This window comes from Globicephala melas, chromosome 4, assembly GCF_963455315.2.
Source record: "Globicephala melas chromosome 4, mGloMel1.2, whole genome shotgun sequence".
NCBI classification, from domain to species: Eukaryota; Metazoa; Chordata; class Mammalia; order Artiodactyla; family Delphinidae; genus Globicephala; species Globicephala melas.
The window spans coordinates 34590495-34607086 of NC_083317.1; the positions used below are offsets into that span (position 1 = coordinate 34590495).

The 16592-nt window shown below is 35.4% G+C and overlaps 1 protein-coding gene across 2 annotated transcripts in view; it reads right to left on the reverse strand.

The window, feature by feature from the left end:
* The window catches only part of GBE1 (1,4-alpha-glucan branching enzyme 1), a 290841-nt gene that overhangs the window by 130563 nt on the left and 143686 nt on the right, over nucleotides 1–16592 (reverse strand). For both annotated transcript variants that reach the window (XR_009563687.2, XM_030860958.3), the window contains exon 7: nucleotides 10539–10748. Coding sequence is in view for 1 of the 2 variants with exons in the window: in XM_030860958.3 (XP_030716818.1) it covers nucleotides 10539–10748 (210 nt within the window). In the remaining variant the exon portion in view is untranslated. The remainder of the gene's footprint in view (nucleotides 1–10538; nucleotides 10749–16592) is intronic.

Consider the following 16592-nt stretch of genomic DNA (forward strand, 5'->3'; position numbering starts at 1 on the left):
TTGTCAGAAGGAAGATATCAGGAGGACATGCTAGTCCAGCCTGGGCTCCAAACAACAAACATAAAGGTGTGATCTCCTTACTCATAATCATTGTCACAACATCAGTGGCCATGTGAAATAGAAAGAAGAGACAGGAGATGGTAAGAACTAAGTGGGCCCTTCCTGCCTGAGCTAATCTAGGTACTGTTATAGCAAACAGCTTAGCCATTATACTGAAAAATTTGTCCCCTAACTCCATTATTGGGAAAGACTGAACAATCTGATTTAGAACCTACGTCCTGAGACTAAAATTCTGTTTCCCTGTCACAACAAAGTACCATAAGATATTATCCTAAGAAATAGATCAGAAGGCCCTGGATTTAAAAGGCAAAAGAATCAGGGTAGTTAATCCAATAACTGTTTAATAAAATGCCTTCCGCACCTGAAAATTTTAAAAATAATAACAAGTAGAGGGATGCTTTGCTTATTCTGCATTGGAGGGGAACAAAGTACTCCACATAAATAAAATCTTCGCAGTAACGCTATTAAAAAATAGTTGACAGATAACTTTAACTTAATCGTTAACATAGCCTTTAAAAATTTAACATTTTTAACGAAAATACTTTGAAATAACATTTTATTTTTTCCTAGTGCCTAAAAAGACATTTTTGAACATGACTTAAAGTTTTTTTAATGACTCACATTCATTATGATCAATTATTATACTATAGTGCAGTCTAATGATGCCCAGAGCGACAGAGTGTGGAACTGTTTGCTGCTGCACCTGAGGGGCCTCACATCGCTGTGCTTTCAGTTCTGGTTTCTGGCCTTGATGGGCTTTCTCCCTCTACCATTTCTCTTGGCTGTGATTTCTCAATACTGTTAGATGTTGATCACGCTAGGTCATTTCCACAAACGTTCCTAATTTGGGGCTTCTACCAAGAAAACAGTTGAATGTGCTTTTAAAAAATTGTGTGAGACCACAACAAGTAAAGATTCACAGCGATTACGGCACATATTTGGCTCACGAAAAGTATTGTTATTGCTTGTCTTCAAGCCTCTAAGTACGTTTCAGAGGAATAGGTCGGCTGGTTAATCTACCCACAAGAAGACTGTGACAATGATATGGCAATATTGGTAACAATGGCGATTATCATGACTACAAGCCAGGCACCAGGATAAGTGTGTCACTAAATCTTCACAATCACAGGAGGGAGATACAATTAGAATCTTATTTTACAGATGGGGAAACTAAATTTAGAAAGATTAACTAATCTGGTTGTGGTTACACGCTAAGCGGTGGAACTAGTATTTGAGCCCAGGCTGCTACCTAAAGCCCAGGCCTCTACCCATTCTCTATTATGCCCCCAAAAGTCAGTAACTACATTTATAGAAATTACTTACAACTTAGATGCAAGGCATTACAATAAATAAAGGTTACTGAATTTTAACTCTGTAGATTTCTTCACTAAATGTGAATTTTGATTTATTGAGCCTGATCTTAAAAGGCATTTATTTTGTTGATTCATCTGCTACTTAAAATAAAGGAGATGTCAACATAATTCTGCTGAGAGACAGTGTCATACTACCAGTTTAGGTTTATAAAATTTTCCATTTATAATCCAAAGAAAGTTGAATTACAATGTTGTGTTTAAACTATAAAAGTATCATTGTCCTATTATCCTATCTGACTCAGTACCTAATTTACTACCTAATTTTGGAAGTTTCATAGAATCTGATACTCTCTTAACCCAAGGTACATCTCAGGGTCCAGAGATAGCCCTAGAGGCCCAGAGATTATATCAATCCCAAATGTGTGTTCCTTTGGTCTGAACAATAATTTCAAAATTTTAAATTAATTGCAGACATTTAAAATGGGGATATTTCATATAAAATGTGGACTTCTGACTTCTCTCAAAGAACTGGAAGATGTGGCTTCACATGGTAACAACCAGCAGGAACTTGTGAGTAGGAGCCCCTTCTAACAAGACCTGTTTGCTCTGGGTTGCCAAGACCACCACCTGGCCTGCTTCCCTCAGTTACCTGCCTGGTTTGTGAGTTAAGCCCTGCTTTCATCTTTAGTAAAAATCTGAAAGTACAACTCCAAACTCTTATATTTAGCTTGTCATGCATTTTCAATGATGTTATTTTATATAGTTTTAATAACTGCCCTGTGGTACATTATGAGCTCTTCATCCATGAAACCAAGATTTAAGTGTTAAACAGCTTGGTAAGATCAGAGAGGTAAAGGTCATGTAATTCTAAAACCACTTATTTTATATTATGTCAGATCTTTTATATCTTAACTATATGTAGTATTTATTATTATCATCATCATTTTGGCTGGAAGTATCTTTGATAGCTTTCTTCACTGAATTCAGTTCTAAAGAACAGGTAACCACACCAAGTCAACACTTTGCAGTGTCACTTTCATGGCAAACAAATTTGATGGTGAAAAGTTTATGAGACAGAGAGAAAGAGAAACACAGACTGCTTTACTTAAAATATTTTCTATAAGAAACAATAAATATTAACTTTACTTCCACATTTAATACATAAACAACAAATATATGACTAAAATTTAAAAAATAAGTATCGTTTTCAAATGTAATATGGTGATAATTGCAATAGAAAAAAAGTAGGTAGGGACAGGAGATAGGAAATGGCAGAAGGCTGAAGGAGATATTTTATTTCAGGTTGTCAGAGAAGAAAGTTCAATAAGGTAGGTAGGCACCTAATGCCTCCAAATTGAATGATCCTTAATAAAGATTATCACTATAGTCATCATGACCATCATCCCTCACAAAGATCAGATGAACCCACTGAACAGCTAGTTGGTCTCATTTGCCATCCTTTACACAGTGCTGAGAATAGAGCTTAAGTCTTAGAAAAGTTGGCTATTATGCTGTTTTGTTTCCTAAAGCACTGGGAGAAAATGTTAACTATAACTGCCCCTGAGTTTTAGTGATGCTTTCAGCAGACAGAGAATTTTGAAAGGCTACACAGGCAAAGGTCTAATCTTGGGGAGATATTTTAAGCTGAAAAAAGACAATGAAATAAATCCTGAGGCTGATGGCTTGTCTTACTAACAGTGAAAGAAAAAGAAGCAGAATGAAGACCAAATAGAGATATCTCACCACCACAAAACTGGGATGGGAAATTCAGAAGTTTGAGAAAAATATGCCTGATCACTAGTCCAAATGAATGGGGGGGGGGAGGAGACCCTCAAAAATAAATAATTTTTATGTTACTTATAAATTATGTGCCCTTCCAAAATTTTAAGATACCTATATTTTCTGAAAATAATTGGCTCACTATAACATAGGTTATTTATCTGCAGCATAACACTAAGGAAATCATTCAGCTAGGGAACCATGAAATATCTCTTCATAACCTCAAAACTGCTAGTCCATAACCTAGCGAACAGACATGCTTAAACAAGTTGTTTTGTTACACACAGATAAAAAGAGAAAAATGGATTTTTTTTCACATTTTATCTGCTTGTTTAAAAAGGTCATAAGAAAAACCCAGATATTATTATTATAGACTCAACAAAATTCGCAGACTTAAATAAACAACCACTGAATAGGGACCTTTGGACCATTTTCACAAGCATGTACCACTGCCTGAAGTTAAAAATGCTGCTTTTGAAGCCATGCTCGACATTTTCAAATTTAAGGTAAATTACCAAGTAAGAAGAGTCCTACTTTAGAGTGAGTTTGTGTTTGAGAAGGTGAATGTTACAGGTGAGTAAGACCTAAATACTCAAGATATTTTCATGATATCCCTGTGCACTGAAAGTTTAGACTTGTGGGAATAAACGAGGCAGATAATACCAGGAACAAAGTTTACACAAAGACTGTAAATCCTTACTCCAGTGCTGTGCTTTGCAGCAATGGAAACCTTTCTGCCAGGCTGAATAATCTCATAAACCCTGTAAGAGAAGTAGTATTTCTACCACTCAAACTCAAATCCAGACAGATTAGATTGATATAGCAACTTCCTTAATCGCCTTTACAAAAGAAAATTAGCCTGTCTGAATTTTGAATCTAACTCTACCTTCTTTGAAATAGATTTAACCATTTGCCTCAATCAAGCTGAAATAAGGTTCTGGTTTAAACAAGGAAAAATTACTAAAAGGAAGAGAGAAAATTCTGTAAAAGAAGAAAACAGAAAGACTTTTTATGGAACATCCAGCATTATTAACAATCTTACTGTGAAATTTTAATATTCTTAATGAATAGGCTATGTAAGTTATTCTTAGTTTATTTTTAATTGTCCGACTCCCTTTGGAATAGTTAACTGTTTGCTAAATCTATGTCTGAAATTGTCTTTTAATCTTTCCTCATTTGCTTTTTATTAAGCAAATAGGAAAGGTATTTGTCTAAAATGATACTGTATTACTTCAATTAAAAAAAAAATTCAGTGTTCTGAAATCTATCCAAAGAAATTAAAACATATACTTTCTCTCAGGGTTTTGTGCTAGTTTAAATATACAGAAAATATCGTCTCCCTAAAGATATGACATAGGGTAAATGCTCAATAAGTTTATTCAATAAATTTATGAATGAATTGATCACAAAAAAAGTTTCTTCTTTAAAAAAAAAATCTTTGACGTTAACCTTAATTTACCTAAGCACTTATTTGTAAACTTTTTTGACTGTGTGCCTTATCAGCACACTCCTCCATATGTGTATTTATTTTTTAATTGTACATATACCACTTTAGTAATATATTAATAGATCCACAAAAAGAAACTAAAAATAAAGATAAAATAATCAAGGTCTGGTTAAACTTAAAATTGCATTGATAGGTGATTTTAATGCTTGTCCTGGCTATAACAGTTCACTAAAATACATAGATATAAATGAAAGAAGAGAATCAATGGCTATCTTTATTAAGTTATAAAACTTTTTTTTCCAACTCCTTCCACTATCTACCATCTTTCATGAAATATGGATTGTATATTTCATTTTCCCTGAAGTTAGTTAGGTGATCTTGCCAATTAACCACAAGGTGATTAATTTATATTTATAAGCATAACCAATGGGCTTAAGACAAACTATAATTGGAACAATTTTAGAAACTTGGCAAAAAATGCTCCAAGATTCATGTGTATGCAAATAAAAGAATTTTTATGACTGAAATCATTTGTGGCAATAAAATCACGAAGATGGAAACTTTTTCTTGATATTTTCCCCAAATGGTTTCCCCATAGCTAAATTTTCTTTGAAAGCAGTTACTTCAAGTTAACTGTTAAAATGTCACCTATACCCTGAAGGGAGTGAGTTTTTTGTATTTGTTTTATTCCAAATTTCTGATAAGCATATGCACAGAAATTTCAAGCATATATATCTAGCAATGTGTCCTAGATGAATCTAAAACTTTTCCAGATAATACCTGTTTTCAACAGAAGTTGAACACATTTACCCTTTTTATGCTATTTTTCTGTGTTATTGTGGCCATTTCTACTATAGCAAAAAAGAGTGATTATTTCACCCAATGGCCTGTTGCTTTTTGTTTTTTGCTTTTAAGAAATCACAAAGCAGCATATGACTTTAAAGCTCTCTTAAAAAATAATATTTTAGAGGTTTCTATTCATGTCCTGGATGCTTAGTTATTAAATATCCTGCTAATCATAATGGTGTCATATATTCATTAATTAATATATCAATGAACAATAATTCTTAAATTAAGGTTCATCATTAATAATTGACTGTCGTGATGTAATATCATATAAATATATGCCAAAATTTTCTTTAGAATTTTAGTACCTATGTTTATGAAGGCTTATCCAAGGAATGTAAGATTGGCTTGACAGGGCTTCCCTGGTGGCGCAGTGGTTGAGAGTCCGCCTGCCGATGCAGGGGACACGGGTTCGTGCCCCGGTCCGGGAAGATCCCACATGCCGCGGAGCGGCTGGGCCCGTGAGCCATGGTCGCTGAGCCTGCGCGCCCGGAGCCTCTGCTCCGCCACGGGAGACGCCACAACAGTGAGAGGCCCGAATACCGCAAAAAAAAAAAAAAAAGATTGGCTTGACATTCAAAATCAATATATGCAACTCACTATATTGACAAACTAAAAAAGAAACATCACATAAGATATCACAGAACATTTAAGATTCAAATATCCACTCTCAGAAGGGAAGGCCCCATGAATTTCCTTCCACATTCTAACTCGTGGAAAAGACCTAGCAAGGTTAAGAAGAACCACATATTATAGTGTATGTACTAAAGGATATTTTATTCCATGTGGTTATGACCTTAAAAAATCAAACTGGATTCATTTTTTGTTTCTGAAAGGAACTCTAATAACTCAAGATAAGAGTATCTTCCTGCCTAATAGTTGTCACACTACAAACTCATGCTGACAGAATATGATTACACTACTTTTGTACCCAAATGTAAGGTTCGGGGGGGCGGGGAAATGAGCATGAGCTCTACTATGCTATCTCCTTTGAGATTCATATCTTATCTTTGAAGGAAATACTCAACAAAGAAACTGTTCTCATTCGAAGCTTTAGTAAAGGTTACGGTATAATAATTGTGAAGCTCCACAAATTGTGCAGTTGTCTTGTTATTTTATCAAGTGCATTTACATAGTGCCAGACACATATGCAAAATACAATTTAAAACTGAGACCATTAAATTACATCCATTATTTCTCACTCTAGAAACTTCTGAAACTTATGGGTGACAGATTTGTCAAGAAGTTCTCTTTACCAACTAAAGAAAGAACAACCCGACCTCTGTTATGAACTGTCATTAGTAATTTAGCAGAGCTAGAAGGCAGTTCAGCCGAGTAGACAGAAAATTAAAACATGGGCAGCTCCTGATTGGAAATTTATTCATAACAGGTAATGAAATAGCACAGTCAGGATCTCTGGTATTACTCAGAGTGAGAGATTTAATTCTGATAACTCTGATGATGACACTTGAATCAGAGATTATAAATGGTGACAGGTTGTGACATACAGATAGAATGAAATGAGCATCAGCAACATATCTCTACAGAAGCTGATTCTATATAAGATCAACATTTTCTTAATTTCAAAAATTATTACAAGTTTTCAAAAAAGAGGTTTATTAGGGCCTTAGGCAAACCCTGTACCATTTTTATATCTACTTTTCAATGGAGTATAATATTAATCGACATATCAAAGGCAAGGGGTGAAGTATAAATTGTTGTTTATATCTTAAAACATGAAGTATAAATTGTTGTTTCTGATTTCATCTGGATAAGGAACAAGCCCAAAATTATAGACGAATAGCTATCCTATGTATAGAGTAATAGTAAAGGTTTGGGTTTTCCTGTGTTTATATGCATGAAAAGAATACTCATTAAGTGCAGCCACATAAAAATAATGTTATTTGTAAAGAATAATAATTTTTATTTTGGATTTTCTATGCCTTTTTATATTTTCTAATTAACAAAAATGGCATTATTAGTTTTATAATGATTAGTATATTTTTTGAAAATTGCCTATTTCAGACAAACTCTCTACCACAGAAATACAGCTGAGAAAAATAACAATATTTCCACATAGGTATTTCAATACATCTCTTTTGAATTTGTGAATTGGCATATTTACTGTGTATGGTTAAAACTTGTTAGATGTGGGGATTTTAAAACTTAGCCCTAAAATTCTTTAATACTCCTGTCACTGAAATAAAAGGGTCTATGCCCCTTGAATCTGTAACTGGACAATAGCTTATAGCAGAAATGATGCCATGTCAGTTTCCAGACCCAGACCGTAACATGGAAGAGAAGAAATGTCACACTGTCCTATGCCCCAATTGCAGATCTGGAAGTAAAATAAACAACTGCTGTTGTCCGAAGTCACTAAATTTTGAGCTGGTTTGTTAAGCAGCAATAAATAACCAAAACAGCATCGGACTTTCATCATGAACGCCGATTATAAAAATGGTTTTCGCATTACACCAAAACAATGTTATATTACATATGCTATAACTAGTCAGAATAGAAGGAAGAAAATGTAAAAAAAAAGAAAAATGCAGTACACTTTCATGAGGCTAACATAAATTTTATCAATAAAGTTTTTAATAAATTACAACACAGTAGTGAGAAAATAATTCAAAGAATTTTAGAATCTTTAGTATGTTATAAGTTGAAAAACCTAAATATTACAGAATTATTAGCTTAAATTTGGTGATTTAACTTTTTAAATTTGGTTTTGTAGGATTTATCTATATTGTTTAATGATGTTGTAACTAAAAGCATAAACCTATATAGAAAATACTAATTCTATAAAAATTAGAGAATTTAAATATTGTCAAATAGAACCACATATTGAATAATAGAAATACATTTTAAATGGAACTATATTTACGGAGGTCTAAGCCTACATGACATAATGCAGCCCCGAAAAGTCATGATAAAAAAATAACAAGCTAAAATCATACTACATGTTATTTACCAAAAGTAAGCACCTTAGAAAGATTAATAGTTAATTCAATAAAAAAGAAACTAAGTATTGGGTTGGCCAAAAAGTTCGTTCGGGTTTTTCGGTAACATGGAAAAACCCAAACAAACTTTTTGGCCAATGCAATATTAAATATGCCTTAATTTCGGTAATGTAAACAATAGAATTGTTTTAAGACCATTATGTATAATTCCCTTTCCTTAGAAAACTGGATAACTTTAAATGGACTTTGAGAGCTCAGGATACAGAAAAATACCCTATAATAAATATTTTAATAAAATAAAGAATCATTTTATAACATAAAAATCCACCTACTTCATGCATTTCTTTTCAAGACACAGTTCCACAGCAGAATAGTTTCAAAACATAAAAATTTAACAATTTTGTGTATTTCTTTCATAAGACACAGTTCTACAGGATAGAGTCAACATTATTCATCCAAATATGAACCAGAAGGTTCAATTAATTGTATTTCTTGTCCACAAGCTACTTTGACAAGATTTACTCAATAATGAAATTGTTAAGAATCATATCATAGAATTAGCACAGGTTCAGTCCCTTTTACTCGTTATAAATCTACAGTATAAAAAGCAATATTCAAAAGGTGACACAAATACAAAATACCTTTACAGAGGGAATTGTATTAATCCCAAAACTCTGCCTCCTCTTATAATGAAAACCTGAGAACCAGAATGATTAATCGATTTGTACCAGAGTGAAACTAGGCCTGGAACCCTGCCACCTGCTTCTAACTCTTGTGTCTTTTCTCATATATTATGCTGCTTCATCTGGCACGAGTGATTCCTATACAGCTATGAAATATAAAATAATGCATGATAATAAGAAAAGAGTGAAGCAAAACAACTTCCTCCATATAAAAGTCATCTAAAAAAAAAGTCATCTAATTTATGCTGAAACATTAGAATTTTTCATTTTATCAAATTCCTTGCTGAAGCATTTTTCTACACTGTTTTCCAGATATGTGCATATTTATTTATGGTACAACATCCAACAGAAAATTCATTAAACTCTTTCAGAAATAATATAAAAATTAGTTATACATTACTTGACACTGCTACTTTTAATATGCCTGAAATCATATTTTCATTATATTTTCACTTATGATAAAAAATGGATACAAGCTGATAGTATTTTTTATTTTACAACATTTTTGCCATATTTTGGAATTTAGATTTAATCACCTAAAACACCCTTCTAATTAGATGGCAAGTCAGAGATGTATTTAATCTTAAGGAATTGTTTTAGCACTAAGCCTTAGTTTATTATCTGTGAGATGGTCATAACAATAGTACTTACCACATGTAAGTAGAATTGTTGTGCAGAATAAATAAAATATGTAGCTAATATATCTAAATCCTTGGCACCATACCTGACATATTACATACTAATAAATGTTAGTTGTTATTATAGCTTAGCTGCAACCAAAAACATGGTAATATTAAGATTTAGCTGCGATCAAAAACATGGTAATATTAAGATAGCAAAACATAAAGTATGATTTTTAAAAAATGGTCTACTTAAAACAATGTGTATTCTTCTATTAAAAGGTGATTTGCTATGTTTAATTCAAACTGATAAAGTACTTTTTAGACATCAAAAAATTATTCACATTAACCTTTTAAGGGGCAATATAACCAATATATGTTAAATAGCGTATGATTTGTAAAACCGAAATTTAGTGCAACTTAACCATTAATACATGTGCTAATCAAAACAAGGTAAATTCTATTAGTATGTTAAACATTTCTCATAAATTTTTTTTAAAAATTAAGAAATTAAATACCAGTGAGAGAGTATACATACAATGAATTTAGTAAAATTCCTTGAATTATTATTATTTTTTATTTTTTTGCAGTACGCGGGCCTCTCACTGTTGTGGCCTATCCCGTTGCGGAGCACAGGCTCTGGATGCGCAGGCTCAGCAGCCATGGCTCACGGGCCTAGCCACTCCACGGCATGTGGGATCCTCCCAGACCGGGGCACGAACCCGTGTCCCCTGCATCGGCAGGCAGACTCTCAACCACTGTGCCACCAGGGAAGCCCCCTTGAATTATTTTTTAAACAAATAAGACATTTCCATATTCTATGTACGTACCTGGAGTAGGCAAACAATCGACTATCCCAAAGATTATGATTCCCTCTAGGTCCGTAATGAAAGTAGCAGGACTCTGTCCCATCAAACATATTCAATCCATCTTCTGAATTTTTTGAGGCATGGCTATGTACCACATCTAAGAGGACTGTAATACCCATTGAGTGAGCTGTGTCAACCAGTTCTTTCAGCTCTTCAGGCGTTCCAAAACGGCTTAAGGTAAAGGAGACAGCAAAAACAAGATCACATCATATTTAAACCAAACAGCCAATCATTTACTGAGAATCAATTGCTTTACCAGCACAGTACTAGATACTTCAAACGTACAAATGTAGTATGATATAATACTTAGATATAAATCAAAGTTGCTTAATAGTTGTTATTAGGCATCTTTAAAAGTATTCAATAAAAAAATAAATCTGGCTGTTAATTGTAGATTTATAGCACAATGAAAATTCACATTTTGAGTAGGTAGTAAAATTCCGCTTCTCTATACTCAGAGCTTCTGATTTCCATCGCCAAGCCTAGCTAGTTTGAGGGGTATGGTCATTCCTGTCCACATACCTGGCCATCCCTTTAAGCATGCATGGTTGGGATTGTGAGGGCGCTTAGAATACTTCTTTGAATATCCTTGGTGCCTTAATTGAGGCCATTTCTCCTGTACTTACTTATTCCCAGATTGGAATGCCTCAAGTACCAGCGGGTCCTGTCATCACCCAAGCCGGAAAGATGGGCAGCTCACATGCACGTGGGTTTGTGTTAAAAACAGTTTTCTAGTCAGCGTGAAATAGGAAACAAAAATCACTCCCAAGAGGAAGGCCTTTCTTAACCTATATAAAAATCTCAATACTGCAGTCTTCCATAGCATCAACTTTTGCTTTTAAATAAAAAATCACCCTGGTGATGAATTGTTTACTATCTCTCTTCCTCACTAGACTATATGTCCCTTGAGGGCAGGGGCTCTGACCATCTAGTTTCCCATGCTACAGTACAGTGCTTAGTATGCAGTGGGGGTCCTGAGAGCAGATTCCATGGAGCAGTGAGCAAATACTCTAGTGTGGCTGGAGTGGAATAATCAAGAAAGAGATGAGCTCAGAGAGTTGGCCAAGAACCAGATCACATGTGGCCTCATGGATCAATGTAAGGCATTTGGCTTTTATTCCGAAAGGGACAGGGAATCATCAGAGTTCTGAGCAAGAGAGTGACATGATCTGACTTCCATTTTAAAAAGATGACTTTACATACTGTGCAGAAAGTGGTCCACATGTGTGGCGGGGAGAAAGCTAGGGAAGGAGGACAAGAGGATAGAGTGACCAGTTACAGACCTAATGAAATAATGCAGGTGAGAAACAGCAACTTGGACCATGGTGGTAGCAGTTGAAGCAGCCAGACTGGGGATATATTTTGAAGTTGCCAGTGGCTAGGTTTTCTGATAGCTAGAGTATAGGGGTGGGGACATAAAGGGAAAAGTCAAGTATAAGGCAGATGGCTTAAACAATTGGAAGATGGAGATGTCATTTATTATGTTAGTGAAGATAGCAAGAGAAGAAGGTTAGAAGATAAGATCAGATATTTAATCTGGAACAGGTTAAGAATGAGATATGTATTACATACCCAAACCTCAAATAGGCACTGTTTGGAGTTCACAACAGAGGTGAGGACTGGAGAACTAAATTTGGCAGTTGGCATATAAAGTATATTTGAGGAGACTGGTTCAAGATGGTGGAGTACAAGGACGTGCTCTCACTCCCTCTTGCAAGAGCACCAGAATCACAACTAACTGCTGAACAATTATTGACAGGAAGATACTGGAACACACCAAAAAAGATACGCCACATTCAAAGACAAAGGAGAAGCCACAATGAGATGGTAGGAGGGGCGCAATCCAAATAAAATCAAATCCCATAACTGCTGGGTGGGTGACTCACAAACTGGATGACACGTATACCACAGAAGTCCACCCACTGGGGTAAAGGTTCTGAGCCCCACGTCAGGCTTCCCAACCTGGGGGTGCAGCAATGGGAGGAGCAATTCCTAGAGGATCAGACTTTGAAGGCTAGTAGGATTGGACTGCAGGACTTCAACAGGAATGGGGAAAACAGAGACTCCACTCCTGGAGGGCACACACAAAGTAGTGTGCACGTTGGGACCCAGGGGAAGGAACAGTGACCCCACAGGACACTAAACCAGACCTACCTGCTAGTGTTGGAGGGTCTCCTACAAGAGGCAGAGGGTAGCTGTGGCTCACCATGAGGACAAGGACACAGGCAACAGAAATTCTGGGAAGTACTCGTTGGTGTGAGCCCTCCCAGAGTCCACCATTAGCCCCACCAAAGAGCCCAGGTAGGCTCCAGTGTTGGGTTGCCTCAGGCCAAACAACGAACAGGGAGGGAACCAGCTCCACCCATCAGCAGACAAGCCAATTAAAGTTTTACTGAGCTCTGACCACCAGAACAACAGCCAGCTCTACCCACCACCAGTCCTTCCCATCAGGAAACATGCACAAGCCTGTTAGATAGCCTAATCCAACAGAGGGCAGAGAGCAGAAGCAAGAAGAACTACAATCCCGCAGCCTGTGGAACAAAAAACCACATTCACAGAAAGAGAGACAAGATGAAAAGGCAGAGGGCTATGTACCAGATGAAGGAACAAGATAAAAACCCAGAAAAGCAACTAACTGCAGTGGAGATAGGTAACCTTCTAGAAAGACAATTCAAACTAATGATAGCGAAGATTATCCAGGACCTCGGAAAAAGAATGGAGGCAAAGATTGAGAAGATGCAAGAAATGTTTAACAAAGACCTAGAAGAATTAAAGAACAAACCAACAGGGATGAACAATACAATAACTGAAATGAAAAAATACACTGGAAGGAATCAGTAGCACAATAACTGAGGCAGAAGAAAAGATAAGTGACGTGGAAGACAGAAAGGTGGAATTCACTGCTGCAGAACAGAATAAAGAAAAAAGAATGAAAAGAAATGAAGACAGCTTAAGAGACCTCTGGGACAAAATTAAACACAACAATATTCGCATTATAGGGGTCCAGAGGGAGAAGAGAGAGAGAAGGGACCCGAGAAAATATTTGAAGAGATTATAGTTGAAAACTTCCCTAACATGGGAAAGGAAAGAGCCACTCAACTCCAGGAAGTGCAGACAGTCCCATACAGGATAAACCAAGGAGAAACACGCTGAGAAACATAGTAGTCAAATTGGCAAAAATTAAAGACAAAGAAAAATTATTGAAAGCAGCAAGGGAAAAAAGACAAATAACACACAAGGGAACTCCTATAAAGTTATTAACAGCTGATTTCTCAGCAGAAACTCTACAAGTCAGAAGAGAGTGGCATGACATATTGAAAGTGATGCAAGGGAAGAACCTACAACCAAGATTACTCTACCCAGCAAGAATCTCATTCAGATTCAATCGAGAAATCAAAACCTTTACAGCGAAGCAAAAGCTAAGAGAATTCAGCACCACCAAACCAGCTCTACAGCAAATGCAAAAGGAACTTCTCTAAGTGGTAAACACAAGAGAAGAAAAGGACCTACAAAAACAAACCCAAAACAATTAAGAAAATGGTCATAGGAACATACATATCAATGATTACCTTAAATGTGAATGGATTAAATGCTCCAACCAAAGGCCACAGGCTCGCTGAATGGATCCAAAAACAAGACCCATATATATGCTGTCTACAAGAGACCCACTTCAAACGTAGGGATACATACAGACTGAAAGTGAGGGGATGGAAAAACATATTCCATGCAAATGGAAATCAAAAGAAAGCCAGAGTAGCAATACTCATATCAAATAAAATAGACTTTAAAATAAAGAATGTTACAAGAGACAAGGAAGGACACTACATAATGATCAAGGGATCAATCCAATTAGAAGATATAACAATTATAAATATACATGCACCCAAAATAGGAGCACCTCAATACATAAGGCAACTGCTAACAGCTATAAAAGAGGAAATCGACAGTAACACAATAGTGGGGGATTTTAACACCTCTCTTACACCAATGAACAGATCATCCAGACAGAAAATTAATAAGGAAACACAAGCTTTAAATGATACAATAGACCAGATAGATTTAATTGATATTTGTAGGACATTCCATCCAAAAACAGCAGGTTACACTTTCTATTCAAGTGCACACGGAACATTCTCCAGGACAGATCACATCTTGGGTCACAAATCAAGCCTCAGTAAATTTAAGAAAATTGAAATCAGATCAAGAATTTTTTCTGACCACAATGCTATGAGATTAGAAATAAATTACAGAGAAAAAAACGTAAAAAACACAAACACATGGAGACTAAACAATAGGTTACTACATAACCAAGAGATCACTGAAGAAATCAAAGAGGTAATCAAAAAATACCAAGAGACAAATGACAACAAAACATGATGACCCAAAAGTTATGGGATGCAGCAATAGCAGTTCTAAGATGGCAGTTTACAGCAATACAAGCCTACCTCAAGAAACAAGAAAAATCTCAAATAAACAATCTAACCTTACACCTAAAGGAACTAGACAAAGAAGAACAAACAAAACCCAAAGTTAGCAGAAGGAAAGAAATCATAAAGATCAGAGCAGAAATAAACGAAATAGAAACAATGAAAACAATAGCAAATATCAATAAAACTAAAAGCTGGCTCTTTGAGAAGATAAAAAAAAAAAGATAAACCATTTGCCAGACTCATCAAGAAAAAGAGGGAGAGGGCTCAAATCAATGAAATTAGAAATGAAAACGGAGAAGTTACAACAGACACCGCAGAAATACAAAAGAATCATAAGAGACTACTACAAGCAACTCTATGCCAATAAAATGGACAACCTGGAAGAAATGGACAAATTCTTAGAAAGGTATAACGTTCCCAGACTGAACCAGCAAGAAACAGAAAATATGAACAGACCAATCACAAGTAATGAAATTGAAACTGTGATTAAAAATCTTCAAACAAACACAAGTCCAGGACCAGATGGCTTCACAGGTGAATTCTACCAAACACAGAGAAGAGCTAACACCCATCCTTCTCAAACTCTTCCAAAAAATTGCAGAGGAAGGAACACTCCCAAACTCATTCTATGAGGCCACTATCACCCTGATACCAAAACCAGACAAAGATACCACAAAAATAGAAATTACAGAATATCACTGATGAATATAGATGCAAAAATCCTCAAGAAAATACTAGCAAACTGAATCCAACAATACATTAAAAGGATCATACACCATGATCAAGTGGGATTTATCCCAGGGATGCAAGGATTCTTCAATATACACAATCAATCAATGTGATACACCATATTAACAAGTTGAAAAATAAAAACCATATGATCATTTCAATCGATGCAGGAAAAGCTCTTGACAAAATTCAACACTCATTTATGATAAAAACTCTCCAGAAAGTGGGCACAGAGGGAACCTCAACATAATAAAGGCCATTTATGACAAACCCACAGCAAACATCATTCTCAGTGGTGAACAACTGAAAGCATTTCTTCTAAGATCAGGAGCAAACAAGGATGTCCACTCTCACCACTATTTTTCAACATAGTTTTGGAAGTCCTAGCCATGGTAATCAGAGAAGACAAAGAAATAAAAGGAATACAAATTGGAAAAGAAGAAGTAAAACTGTCACTGTTTGCCCATGACATGATACTATACATGAAGAATCCTAAAGATACCACCAGGAAACTACTAGAGCTAATCAATAAATTTGGGAAAGCTGAAGGATACAAAATTAATGCACAGAAATATCTTCCATTCCTATACACTAATGATGAAAAATCTGAAATAGAAATTAAGGAAACACTCCCATTTGCCATTTCAAGAAAAAGAATAAAATACCTAGGAATAAACCTACCTAGGGAGGCAAAAGATCTGTATGCAGAAAAGTATAAAACACTGATGAAAGAAATTAAAGATGATACAAACAGATGGAGAGATATACCATGTTCTTGGATTTGAAGAATCAATATTGTGAAAATCACTATACTACCCAAAGCAATCTACAGATTCAATGCAATCCCTATCAAATT